We start from the raw sequence: 13957 nt of genomic DNA, 5'->3' as shown, positions 1-13957 counted from the left end.
GCAAATACCGCATTAGCGAAAAATAATCATCTCTAGATACATTGTTTGTGTTTCGATCTCCCTCCATTCTTCTTGTCTTTAATAATTAATTAATTATTTAACTCACTAACAATATTGCTCTACTAAATAAAAGAAAAACGACATCAAGTGACCCAGTGATAAGAACGCGGATTACGTCTCAAAAAAAGAAAAATATGGAAGGTTTCGAATTCGATGCTCTGAATTGGCGTGTCTACTTGATTGTGTCCACGAACAGAGTGAAATTCTCCGTAACTTTTCTAGATTTAGAAATGGTGGATAATGATACTTGCTAGCAGTTGTTCTTCTAATAAAAATAACAAAAATAAAAAAATAAACGAAAAAATTGAATAAATTAGTCAAGTAACTGCATAAATAATATGCCTGTCTGTCTGAGAAATTAAAAAAGGAAAAATGAAGAAAGAAGATGGAAGTATTAGGTGGAAATTGAAATGATTTCAATCGGGCAACATTGAATAAAAGTCGTCTCCCTCCAGCACTCACAGACGGCTTTTCTGAATTTTCCTCTCAGTCCACCTTCCTTCTCTCTCTAGAAAACCAGCCTATGCAATTCAGATCAAACCCATTTTTCCGATTTTGCAATTGGAGAAGCTGCTGATCTTCCCCAACAGTGTTCAATTTCTGCTGCTCCTTAGATCCAACTCAGGACCCAGAAGAATCTCGGTGGGGTTTGGGGGAGCTCAGGAGTGGTGGCTCTTTCTCTGTGCGCGTATCGCTAGGGCTGGATCTGAGCAGCCATGGCGTTGTCAGGCATGCGAGGCCTCTCTGTTTTCATCAGCGACGTTCGGAATTGCCAGAACAAAGAGCAGGAGAGGCTCCGGGTCGATAAGGAGCTTGGGAATGTCCGTACACGCTTCAAAAACGAAAAGGTTTGTCATTAGGTTTAGGGTTTTCGCTTTTCGAATGTGTTGTTGCGTTGCGAATTCGTTCTTGTTAAAGTTTGGGGATTGGGGGGATGAGTGAAGTTTTTGATCCAGGCCGTGGTGGACTTGGTTCATTGCTTGAATTAGGGATTTAGGTTTTTTCTGGGTGTTTGTTTGGCTGCTGGGAAAGTCTGAGGAATGAAGGGAAAGCTTAAATTTTGCAATTTTGGGTTTGTGGAACGGAAATGGTGAAGTGAGCTTGAGGTTGATTTCGAATTCCAAAATAAAGGATACATAGTTTTTACGATTATCGCCGTTGCTAAGAATTTGGTGGCATCAGCCTTTCTCTTTTTGACTTTCAAGCTTATTTAGAAATGGCTTTGCTGTGGACTGGTTATGCGGGAGGGGCAATAGAAATGACTTTCAAGCTTATTTACAAATTTAAATTTTGTACTGCATGTTGATGGGCTTCAAATGATACGCATGAAATACCCAGAGGCGTTTGCCTTCACTTGCTTTGCATTTAGATGAATATCATTAAACCTGATGAATTTTTAGTTAATGTTCACCTAGTTATGTATTGCTATCTGATAGTTTTTGAAATATTGAACTGAGTTCTTGTTAGGAGAGGGAATAAGATGGGAGGTGAACTCTAGTCTGTGCCTAGGGAGATTGGAGAACACATGGGGATACTCTTGATGTTTGGTGGCATTCCTTCACCTAAAACGTGTCAGTGTTCCCTCATTTTAATTCTATTGTTTGCAGTTCTAGAGGTCACACAGCATCCATTTTGAAAATTTCAAGTTGGATTGAAATTCATCCATTCAATAACATATACCTAGCTCTTATGCTGAATTTAAGATTCAGTTCGTAATCACATTTTGGTACTTCTGTGATTAGAACATGAATTGTTTGTATCCATTGAACTGAACTTCATGGCTGACTAAATCTTTTACCTGTCGGCAAATATAAGGGGTTTAAAAGTAGGTAAACATCACCGTCATCTTTAAACTACTATCATGGTAAATGGATGTTTCATTGTAGACATTTTTCCTTAGAAGGGGTATGCCAGAAGCTAGGTATATTTGTATTAAGTCGGAAATATAAATATTTTTATTAAAACTTAATCTTTCCTGTGTTGAAGGTAAAATGTTGTCTGTATGTTGTCAGACCCAAAAGTTCAAAGAAATGTGAGGCACCATGGGGGTGGTATTGGACAAGGTTACCGCTGTACATGGGCTACCATTTTTTAATATTTAATTTTAGGGAATATGATTGTCTACTCTTAGAAAGTGTCATGTGTCCACGTCTTCTTCCATAATACAATCCCTGATCTTCATTCTTCCTTTCTATATAGTATCTTGTCTTAGATTCTATTGAAGTTCATTTGCATCACCAAAGTCAGTTAGGTTAATTTATCTGTTATTCTTTTTTATATGGGTGATATGATAGTGGGGGCATTTACTGTCTTATTTCTTCTTATTGGGTTGTTTACTATATTCAAAATCGTGGTTCGATATTGACTATGGTTGAAGCGGTGGTGATTTGTTGTTGTCCTTTTCTAATATTTCTGCACATTCACGTTATATGTTATTTGACACCACCACCCAAGTGATTGAACTAGCCTGGTAGGATTAGTATTTTTGTTGGGTCAACAAGCAATTAATTTCTCTACATATTTTCAACGTACCCTAGACTGATGTATCACCTGTGGATTTTAGGTTTGGTGTACTTATATTGAGTCATTTTTGAGCTCATGAAAATTTGAAACATTTTTCCATCTTCTGGTGCTTTCTCTATGGTGTCAATCAAACGTTATTATTATGTGTTTGGGCACAAGTATTTTGTACTGCCTTGTTGACGATTTCTGTTAGCTATTATTGGTGATGCTGTTCTAGCTCCCTGTACACCCTTATTTTGTCAATGGCATGCGTTTTTGGTGGGAGGAAGAAGAGTAAGGATTAAGGGAGATGTTGTGCGATGACTGTTTTGGGTAATTTGGTTGGAGGATATAGGAGGATGTTTGAACAGTGTGATGACTGTGTTTTGGGTAATTTGGTTGGAGGACATAGGAGGATGTTTGATACTTTTGGGGAAGAGGAGCTGAAGATTAAGTTTGCTTTTTGGGTACTGTTATGGGGTTTGGTTTCTTCAGAGTTTTGGGGAGTTTTTTTCTTATGAGATTTTCTCTGGCTCAGACGGTTGCTGTTATTTAGGTGGATTAGTGCTGTTTTTAAATTTTTTTTGTACAAGTTTGTTGGATTTTTGGATCTGTATATAGTGGATATCTTGTCCTCTGCATTGTACTTTTTGTCATTTTATTTACTCTTATTTCTTATAAAATTGTGCCAAACTATACTTCTCTTGTCAATGATCATGAAATTTGACATTAATTATCTTGTGCTCTGATTTGTACCTTTTTATATTTTAATTCAATATTATTCTAAAAAAATAGCAAATACATTGTTTTCTTTTGCCTTCTCTGTCTCTCTCATTAATGATTTTGACATTAGTTATCTTGCAACATAAGGTCCTCTCTTTGGTTAGATTCTGTGGACATAGATCAATACTGTAACTTAGTATCTTACACAATCTTTCCTTTTCCTTTTTCTTAATTGGTGGAGGTCTATTTCCTTATGAAAATTTTCTTACGCTTTATTACTCAATACTGTATCTCATTTTTTACTGCTTGCTCACACTATTTAGCTACAAAAAGGGTGACTGGTTAATGAAAATTCTCTTTAATTCTATCAACAGGGTTTAACACCTTATGAAAAGAAGAAATATGTCTGGAAAATGCTTTACATTTATATGCTGGGCTACGATGTGGATTTTGGGCACATGGAAGCAGTTTCTCTAATATCTGCGCCTAAGTATCCAGAAAAGCAGGTGACACATTCTTTTCATATCAACCAGAAAATGACTAGCACTACTTTTCCACTTTCCTTGCATGTATGGAAATATAGCTTGCAAGTCTAGGAAGTAAACACATCCTCTTCGTTTTCTTCTTGTATATCAACCAATGGAAATAGTGATTGACATGTACATCTCAGGGTCACCATTTGTCATTCAGATACCAAGTAGATCTGGTATATGAATTGGAGGTGGTATGAATTTTTGGGTTAACTTTATGAACACCAAGTGGGTTAACTTTGTGAACACCACGCTGCTCAAAGTTCACCAGCTGACCTGAACTCCTGCATCCAGTTTTATACAAGAATACAGTTTTTTTTATTTTTTTATTTTTTTTATTTTTTATTTTATATGTTTCTTTTGCATACATTTTTTTTATAAATAGAAACTTAAAAAAGCACAATTTTCTTCTCATGTGATTATTTTCAATGATAGTAAGCTAAAGATATAATTCTATTATATTGCTTTATCTTAAAAAAAAGTTGATTTCACACTCTAATTGACTTTCAATTGTGTGAACATTAATTGCAGGTTGGGTACATTGTAACAGCATGCTTGCTCAATGAGAACCATGATTTTCTGAGATTAGCGATAAATACCGTGCGCAATGACATCATTGGTCGGAATGAGACTTTCCAATGTTTGGCATTGACTATGGTATGGCCATAGAAATTCTGTTAGGTGTTCAAAACATAGTATTTAACCTTGTGAAATTGTAAGTTATAATGATGAGATATGATCTTATCTTCTGTTTGTCTTCCATAATTATATGATTTTATGTTATGTCAATATTAAATAAGTTTTGTTGAGTAATATTGTGGTTTGATATACCTGGGATATCTTGAATATTTGTTTGGATAAGCTTTTTTTTTTTTTCCTGAACCTATTGCTTCCATGCTGTCTTTTGTTTGTCTTATTATTCTTGTGTCCCTAATGTACCAGTCAATGTTTCATGTGTATTCTACTCTGTAGGTTGGGAATATTGGTGGGCGAGAATTTGCGGAGTCATTAGCACCTGATGTTCAAAAGTTACTTGTAAGGGGCAATGGATTTTTTATGCTTGGTTGAGATTAATAGAAAATGATTCTGTTGACGAAGTGTTTTTTATTCAGATTTCTAGCAGCTACAGACCACTTGTGAGAAAAAAAGCTGCACTATGTCTATTGCGCTTGTATAGAAAAAATCCTGATGTTGTCAATGTAGATGGCTGGTATGTGAACATATGATTTTCTTCACTACAGGATTTATTCCCAATACTATTGCCTTCTGTGCTTATTTGATGGGTTTTCTCTTTTCCTAATTGTTTTAGGGCTGACCGGATGGCACAACTTTTAGATGAACGTGATCTTGGTGTTTTAACATCATCTATGAGCCTTCTTGTTGCCCTTGTATCAAACCACTATGATGCTTACTGGAGTTCTCTTCCAAAATGTGTTAAAATATTAGAACGACTAGCTAGGAACCAGGATATTCCACAAGAGTACACCTACTATGGGATCCCATCTCCTTGGCTTCAGGTTCGTAATATATACATTTTTGTTTTGTTTTATTTGTCAGTCTTCTTTGCATATACCGGATATCATATAAAATCAGCCGCCTATCCTTTTTCCCTATGAAAAAGATTCATCCTGTCAAATATATTTTATTAAAACAATTGCAGCTACATCTGCTTTGTCTATTTTCTGTGCCATTTTCTTCACTTGTTTTTGAAGCTTCCACCAATTAAAGTGGACATTGTCATTTTATTCTTGCATGGGTCAGAGTACCATATACCCAGCACCCTTGCTACTTAGATTATAACTCAACCAGCCTTATAACTTTATTAGCTTAAGCTTATAGAGCATTCTAATCAAAGAAAAATTTGGCAGATGTGGCACCATTTTTTCCTCATTGGATTTAAATGTAGTTTTCTACACAAAGGCTTTTTCTGGGGTTCAAAACTTCGACAAGGTTGAGTTATCTTTAAGTGGCATTGGCCAGCACTGAGAGCCTTGATAATATCTTCATTTTCTTGCTGTGCCTGGATGACTTAGTAAGGCTGAGTCTTTATCATTTAACTTTCTTGGATATTCACCACAGCCCATAAGGCTTGGCTTAGGCAGTGCAGGGGTGAAATGGTGAGCTGGAATGTAATGCATTCTGTAGTTTGTAGCATTTGGTGCATGTAAACGACTTTGTGTTAGACTTATAAATTTTTTTGTTAGGACAGGTCAAGACAATGAGGGCTCTTCAGTATTTTCCGACCGTCGAAGATCCAAATACCAGAAGATCATTATTTGAGGTTCATTTTCTGTCAAGAACTTATTATCAATTGTGGTGGTATATTTTTTTGCATCTTTAAAACGTTGTACTGTTGATTTCAGGTCTTACAGCGGATTTTGATGGGTACTGATGTTGTGAAAAATGTTAATAAGAACAATGCATCACATGCTGTTCTCTTTGAAGCCCTCGCTCTAGTAAGCTTTCTGCAGTACTTTTTATGTATGATTTTGGTATTTAGGCACCATTTATTGAGAATTTCCTTTTAATTTATGTGTGCAGAAGTTGCACTTGCATATAAGTACACCTATTTGGCTGACCATTTTTAATACCTTAGTAATTCCTGTAGTTCTTCTGGTTGCTTTGGCATTGATTTCCACTAAAATCACATTTTTGTGCTGTGAGTGAAAGCAACAAAATATGGTCTCTGTGTGTACAGCCATACATATATAAAGCATATACATTTTGCAGACATGCGTGGAATCATATGAACAGTTTCTCTTATAATTTTGTAAAAATGACTAGGTTGTTTAAGTGAAAGTGGTATCCTCTGGATTTTTCCTCCTGCCCACTTCTTTGAAGGTTAATCAGTATTTTTTAAATGTTTATAAATTTGGGTTTGTGCAGTCATCCAAGATTGTGACACTTGTAATTAAATAAGTTTGGAAAATTTTCTTTGCTAGCTGTCTCTGGAACTCTGTTTTCTTTTCTCCAGAGCACATACACACAAAATTTTTTCATATATATTTTTTTAAAGGCAAGTGATTCTTATGTACTTTGCGTTATAATTGCCCAATTTTAGGTCATGCATCTTGATGCTGAAAAGGAGATGATGTCTCAGTGTGTTGCCCTTCTTGGAAAATTTATTGCTGTCCGAGAACCAAATATCCGATATCTTGGTTTGGTAAGTGGTGAAAACACTTATGGTTTCATAATCCTTATTAAACAAAGTTATCAATTGATAAATAACATATTTTTTCATTCATTTTAATGCAAACCTTGACTGAAGAAAACAAAGGAAACTGTGACTATAGCTTAGAAGAGTAAACATGTTACTGCTGGATATGTGTATGATTTAAAGTCACATTGCTTGTGTAGGAAAATATGACCCGCATGTTAATGGTTACTGATGTGCAAGATATCATCAAGAGACATCAGGCTCAGATCATCACCTCATTGAAGGATCCAGACATCAGGTTACAACTGTTGACTGTTTGGTTACTTGCTGAACATGTTAGATATCTGGAATTTGTTTTTCTATAAAAAACAGCATTTGTTTGTTTTTCTTATTGTACTTGCTCTTATTTTAGTGCTTCCTTTTTCTATATCTTAAACCATTTTTGCTTACTGACATTGAATTATATGCTCAGTATACGTAGGCGTGCTCTTGACTTGCTTTATGGTATGTGTGATGTTTCAAATGCAAAGGATATAGTCGAAGAATTATTGCAGGTACATCAAATGCTGGGTGTGTTCTAGTTGGTTTTACAGGATTTTGGTAGATTGTCTCTTGTTCATGTTAGCACACATTTATTTTCTCTGAATTTCATCTGCATTCAGTATCTTAGCACAGCCGATTTTGCCATGCGTGAAGAATTGTCTCTTAAGGCTGCCATTCTTGCAGAAAAGTTTGCCCCCGATCTTTCTTGGTAAGAGTCGATCTTATTTTATTCCAATTCTTTTGAAAAACATGGTCCTCCTCTGAAAGAAATATGATATTGGACATATACGCGCTTGAAGAAATCTGAAAACAGGCCTATGATTCTGAGTTGTTAAGCAACTGTAGTGGGGGATAAAATTACTAAAATAGCCAATGTGATGTAGAACCTGGTAGACAACTAACAGTGAAAAACAAAGAGAAAATGAATGGATAGTTGGATACGTAGGGAATAATAGACGAAGTGACAGAGAAGCGTGAGGTTCATAACGTGTGTAGTGACTCTTGTTTTAAATTAAACACATGTTTTGCTTATAAGGATATATGATATACGTAGGTTGCCATTATAAAAGAGGTGATTTTTCATGACCTTTTGAAATTGTTTAGTCTTGTTTTTGTTCTGCCTGTATTTTCTATTTCCGTTTTTGGTTTGACATATCTGTGGCTCATTATGTGACATTTTACTTTGAAACTACATTTACTATTTTCATCAAGGTCTAGTACAAAATTTACCAAAGATGTGAGTGTGACTGAATGGTGAAAACAGATCAATTTACCTAGCTTCTTTATTTCTGTCCTACACTGTATTCTACTTAGCTACTCGGATTAGTTAGGGTAAAGCTTTATTGAGTTTATTTACACATGCTCACTCGCGCGCGCACATGCATATGTTTGAAAAGTTAGTTTCAGTCAATTTTTTGATTGGGTGGTTTTGTCTGTGAGGGAATTAACTCTGTGGAATTCTGTTATTTAGTTCTATTCTTCTGGATCATTCTGTGCATCTCTTTTGTTATTTGTGGACTCTTGAAGTAATGTATTATGGGAATTAAACCTTTATCAATTTTTTGCATAATGATATTGTACAGGTATGTAGATGTGATTCTTCAATTAATTGACAAGGCTGGAGATTTTGTTAGTGACGATATATGGTTTCGTGTTGTGCAATTTGTTACAAATAACGAAGACTTACAGGTTAGAGTGCTTTGGTGCAATTTAATTGATGGATACGTTCATTTTAGTAACTATTACTGACATGGTATGCATTTGATCAGCCTTATGCAGCAGCAAAAGCTAGGGAGTATCTTGACAAACCTGCTATACATGAGACTATGGTTAAGGTGCGTGTAGACTATGATTTGATTTTCCATACAAGCTTTAATTTAATCTGAAAGAGATTATTGTATGCTGGATTATGTAGCATGTTCTCTTGTAAGACTTGTGTTGACAAAATGCCACATTGACATTCTGGCCAAAATCAACATGATCGATGGCCCAAATCCAGAGTATAGGATAGGAAAAGAATATTTTCTGGCATGAGAGAGAGAGAGAGAGAGAGAGAGAGAGAGAGAGAGAGATCCGTTGCCATTAAATGATTTCATGAGAGCCCATGATCCATATGTAGAGCATGATTGTTTATTAGCTTACATAACATAAGGAGGTTAGAATTGGCTTTGCTATTAGTTTCTTTAGAGATTTCATTGGCATGATGTCATATGCTGCCTTGCTTCCAATAGGTAGTAAGTAAGGTCACTACTTATCCCACTGATGTTGTACCTTTTGGACTTATATTTCTGTAATAAATAAAGTATGTCTTATATAAAAATAATAGAAAGATAAGGTGCTCGAGAATTGTAAGATCACTCTTAATGGAGATTCTCATTATGTTGATATGTTCCAAAAAGAGTCCTATGGTTTTGGGTTCTAGGTTGTGAATTCTAAAGTCTTGGGGCAGAATATGTCTTTACACGTATGATATTCAAGAGTATCATTTCAATTTCAACTTGCCTCAATCTTTAGCGTTCATTCTTTCTCTTGCCTATTTTTTGACCAAATTTAACCATCTAAATAAAATAAATCTCTTGATTTGTTTGGAATGAATACACATACAACAGGTCAGTGCATATATCATCGGAGAATTTGGTCACCTTTTGGCCAGACGCCCTGGGTGCAGTCCAAAGGAATTATTTACCGTCATACATGAGAAGCTTCCTGCTGTAACGTAAGTGGAACTTAAACTTCTCTGTTTCTTATTCTTGCTAAATCCAGTTAGCATTTCCGTATATATCTTACAGATTGTATGATGTATTTGCAGGACATCTACTATACCTATTCTTCTTTCAACATATGCTAAGATCTTTATGCACACTCAACCTCCAGACCAGGAACTACAGAATCAGATCTGGTCAATATTCAACAAGTGAGATTGTCTTCTGTACTTCTACTTTCATGAATTGGTTCTTTTCTGTTAATCAAATTCTGTGTTTTTCTTTATCGCTTGGTTTACTTATGCAATATTCAACAAGTGGGGTTGTCATTTGCGTCTTTACTTTCGTGAATTGGTTCTCTTCTTTTATTAAATTTTATGTTTTTCTTTAGCTCACAATTTCTTCCTTTCAGATATGAGAGTTGCATTGATGTTGAGATACAACAAAGAGCTGCTGAATACCTTGCCTTAAGTAGGAGAGGTGCAGATCTGGTGGATATTTTGGCTGAAATGCCTAAATTTCCTGAGCGGCAGGTACATTTGTTTTGCACTTTCCTTCAGAGGATCAGTCAGTTCACAACACTATCAATTCTTGGAAATTATTGAAACAAACTCTTAATATAAATTTTTTTTTGTTTAATATGTAGTCTGCATTGATCAAGAAGGCTGAAGATACAGAGGTTGATACAGCAGAACAAAGTGCTATCAAGTTGCGGGCCCAGCAGCAAACATCAAGTGCTTTGGTTGTGACCGATCAACGCCCTGCTAATGGGACCTCGCCTGTCAACCAGCTCGGTCTTGTCAAGATGCCCAGCATGAGCAGTAACGCGGTTAGTATTGTATTTTCTTTTCAATAACGATTCTGATCTTTTCTTTCATTCTGTGTATTTGGGGTATGCATGTTGTAGTTTCACATACAAATATTATATCTTATTTTGATTGAACATTGATGCATGTTTGGGTATTGTCACAGGATCACAATTCAACTGACCAAGGGTCGTCTCAGGAAAATGGTACTTTGAGTAAAGTTGATCCTCAGCCACCTTCAGCAGATATCCTTGGTGATCTCTTGGGTCCCCTGGCTATTGAAGGCCGTCCTGCTACTGCTGGTCAGCCGCAGCAGACTGTAACCCCTGGATTAGGAAGCGATCCAAATGCAGTGGATGCTTCAGCAATTGTGCCTGTTGGCGAGGAGCAAAATTCTGTTCAGGTACTTTCTGTAGACATTGTATGCAATCATTGTTGGGTGCTGTATTTCTTCTAAGTTCTAAGATGTAGGTGGAACCTGAAAGAGTTCCAAATGCAGTGTATTCTGCTCTCTAAATTGGACTGTCAATCAGATATTGATGTTTTATACTGGTTAATTGGTATTTTCTGTTTTTAGAAGTAATGGTGTTTTTTGAGTAGCTTAATACGCTAACTATTAGATATATGTGTTTGCCTTTGTTTGTTTTTTTTTTTGTTTGGTCAGTTATACTTATTTTCTAATATGTGTTAACAAATTTTATAATTCTTAAATGCAGCCAATAGGAAATATTGCTGAAAGATTTCATGCTCTCTGCTTGAAAGATAGTGGTGTTCTATACGAAGATCCTAATATTCAGGTTTTCCCCGAAATTATAACCATATTTTCTTGTTTATAGATGTGATAGTTTCCATTTTTTCTTTGAGATTATGAAAATTCAGCAAGGCCTTATTAGGCTTATATTGACATTCTTGTGATGTTATTCCAGATTGGAGTTAAATCCGAGTGGCGGCTACATCAAGGATTTCTTGTTCTTTTCTTGGGAAACAAAAATACTTCACCACTTGTGTCAGTTCAGGCTATAATATTGCCTCCCTCTCATTTGAAAATGGAGCTCTCACTAGTACCGGATACTATTCCTCCCAGGGCACAGGTAATAAATGTTACCCTTATAATTAAGCTTTGGTGGTTGATCTTTCTCCCTCTCTAATATTTATTAGCTTTGTGTATTTCTATTTCTTTTTGTTTTGTTGTGTAGGTACAATGCCCGCTTGAAGTTGTGAATCTCAGACCTAGCAGGGATGTAGCGGTTCTTGACTTTTCCTACAAGTTCGGTAACAATATGGTACCTACTCTAAAATTCTTGTGTTTTTATCGTGCAATGAAGCAGAAAATAGGTCATATTTGTGGCTTCAGATACTTATAGTAACCCTTTTGTAGGTCAATGTCAAACTTCGCCTCCCAGCTGTCTTAAGTAAATTTCTTCAGCCTATTCCGGTGTCTACTGAAGAGTTCTTTCCCCAGTGGAGATCACTATCGGGGCCACCTCTGAAGCTTCAAGAAGTGGTATGTGTGTTAAGAATTTGTCACATTTGTGATTTTTGTGTTGAAGAAGAAATTCCTTTTATGGGTTAAAACTAATCGACAACCATTTATATTGAGTCATTGACAAAGTAAATTCCTAATGACATGAGCGCTTGTTAGTCTCTTTCATTCAGCTTTTGCGGAATAATTCATAGACTTGTATAGTGTAAGTTGTGCCCTCTATAAATTGATTGACGATTTCATTACCATCAAACTCTGATGGGAAGGTTGTGCTGATATTTTGTAATCTACTGGAAAGCGGGATGTTAGAACCTGTTAAGTGTTACACGTATCAGAATAATAAACACATACTAACCAGTTTGTAGTAAAGTTTTAGCATTGTTCAAGCAGCTTATTGCTAACCCCAGGTCGAGGTTAAATTGTTATACATTGGCTAGCTTCTGTATTTGGCATGTGGTGAAATTGTCCAGTAAACAATGCAGGTTAGAGGTGTCAAACCAATGCCACTTGTAGAAATGGCGAATCTACTTAACAGTTTCCGGTTGATGGTTTGTCCAGCGCTTGTAAGTTCCCTTCTTATGTTTTAAATTTTCCTTGCAAGTCTGCCAGTTATTTAAGGTGGTCACTAATGTATTCTCTATTTTAGGATCCAAATCCAAATAATCTTGTTGCAAGTACAACATTTTACTCAGAAAATACACGGGCCATGCTTTGCTTGGTAAGAGCTATATGTTTGTTTCCAGGACTTCAGACTTTAATTGGTGGTATTACGGCACAGCCGAACCCCCAATTGTCGGTTTATTATTATAGATAACAATATGTTTCTTGAAAATGATTCTTTAGAATTGTAACAGGCCGCTCATTCTTTAGCTTGTTTTACTCTCCTCAGGTTAGAATAGAAACAGATCCAGCAGACAGAACACAGTTGCGTATGACAGTTGCTTCAGGGGACCCTACATTAACGCTTGAGTATGTATTGTTAACCTTAAAATTTTCTGACTTGGAAGTTGGAAGATAGAATCCTCTGACCTCCGAATGATGTGCAGGTTGAAGGAGTTCATCAAGGAACAATTAGTTTTCATGCCTCCAGCCCCTCATGCACCTGGACCAGTGCCGCCAACACCTCCAGTAGCTCAACCAACCAGCCCGGTTGCAGCATTAACAGATCCCGGGGCTATGCTGGCCGGCCTGCTGTGATGTGTGAGGATTTGTTCATTATACACTCGTAAATCTGATTTATACAACCTGCCCAGTGGCCTCTCCCGCGCAAAGTTGAAGAGGTGGACAAACAAAATCCCGATGCAAGGGCTGACGGAATTGAGGTGTGAGCTAATTTGTGCGGGCGGCTTAGGTGTTCGAGTGGATCTCTCCACGGGCGGTTGGTCGGGGTTTTTAGATTTTTTTTTTCTGTACAATACAATTGTGCGTACGTGAGAAATTTTCGCGGTTTTGGGGTGAGGGTGTTTTTACATATCTTGCTCGTTTCACATTTTACAGATCTTCCCAGTGTCTGTCAGTGGATTGGCTTCTGTAGTTACATGATGAAGTAGATTAGTTGTAATAGCTTGTATTTGTTTGTTGATGCATGACCATAATCTTTCTTCTCAGTAATACAAATTATTGGGTTGATCTGCAGTGTGTGATATGTGTTGCCCCTTTGGGTACAAAATGTTTACACTAAAGGGTGCGGGAATAAATTCCCTCCATGTGACGCCCTATTAGCCATTCTGCCCTAATGTTTCCGTGTGCCATAATATCCCTCGAATAATCTACAACTCTAGTTCTCAAGATCCATTAACAATCTCCATAATTCCATTGACTCCTTGTATAGCCGTCATGGTTTTTATCTATTTATAAAGTGAGAATTTTCAACACATTGCATAACCAACACTTGAATTACCAGAACCTCAAAAGTTAGCAAAGAATGGATCACAAAAAATTACGTAGACAGA

At 36.4% G+C, this 13957-nt stretch overlaps 1 protein-coding gene across 1 annotated transcript; it reads left to right on the top strand.

Moving 5' to 3' along the window:
- Positions 1-442: 442 nt before the first annotated feature.
- LOC137742256 (AP-2 complex subunit alpha-1-like) lies at positions 443-13634 on the top strand. The gene is made up of 27 exons (XM_068482074.1): positions 443-908; positions 3660-3791; positions 4347-4472; positions 4788-4850; positions 4928-5025; positions 5125-5332; positions 6025-6096; positions 6179-6271; positions 6877-6978; positions 7173-7270; positions 7445-7526; positions 7635-7723; positions 8598-8703; positions 8784-8849; positions 9624-9730; positions 9824-9928; positions 10129-10249; positions 10363-10545; positions 10689-10925; positions 11239-11319; positions 11449-11613; positions 11719-11805; positions 11901-12026; positions 12488-12568; positions 12652-12723; positions 12895-12974; positions 13052-13634. The coding sequence occupies exons 1-27, from the start codon at positions 777-779 to the stop codon at positions 13200-13202; spliced, it is 3063 nt and encodes a 1020-aa protein (XP_068338175.1). The 5' UTR covers positions 443-776; the 3' UTR covers positions 13203-13634.
- Positions 13635-13957: the final 323 nt, after the last annotated feature.

This window comes from Pyrus communis, chromosome 8 (assembly GCF_963583255.1).
Source record: "Pyrus communis chromosome 8, drPyrComm1.1, whole genome shotgun sequence".
In the NCBI taxonomy this organism is placed as follows: domain Eukaryota; kingdom Viridiplantae; phylum Streptophyta; class Magnoliopsida; order Rosales; family Rosaceae; genus Pyrus; species Pyrus communis.
Note: the sequence above shows the minus strand (reverse complement) of the source record. Positions and strands in the feature narration are given on the sequence as shown.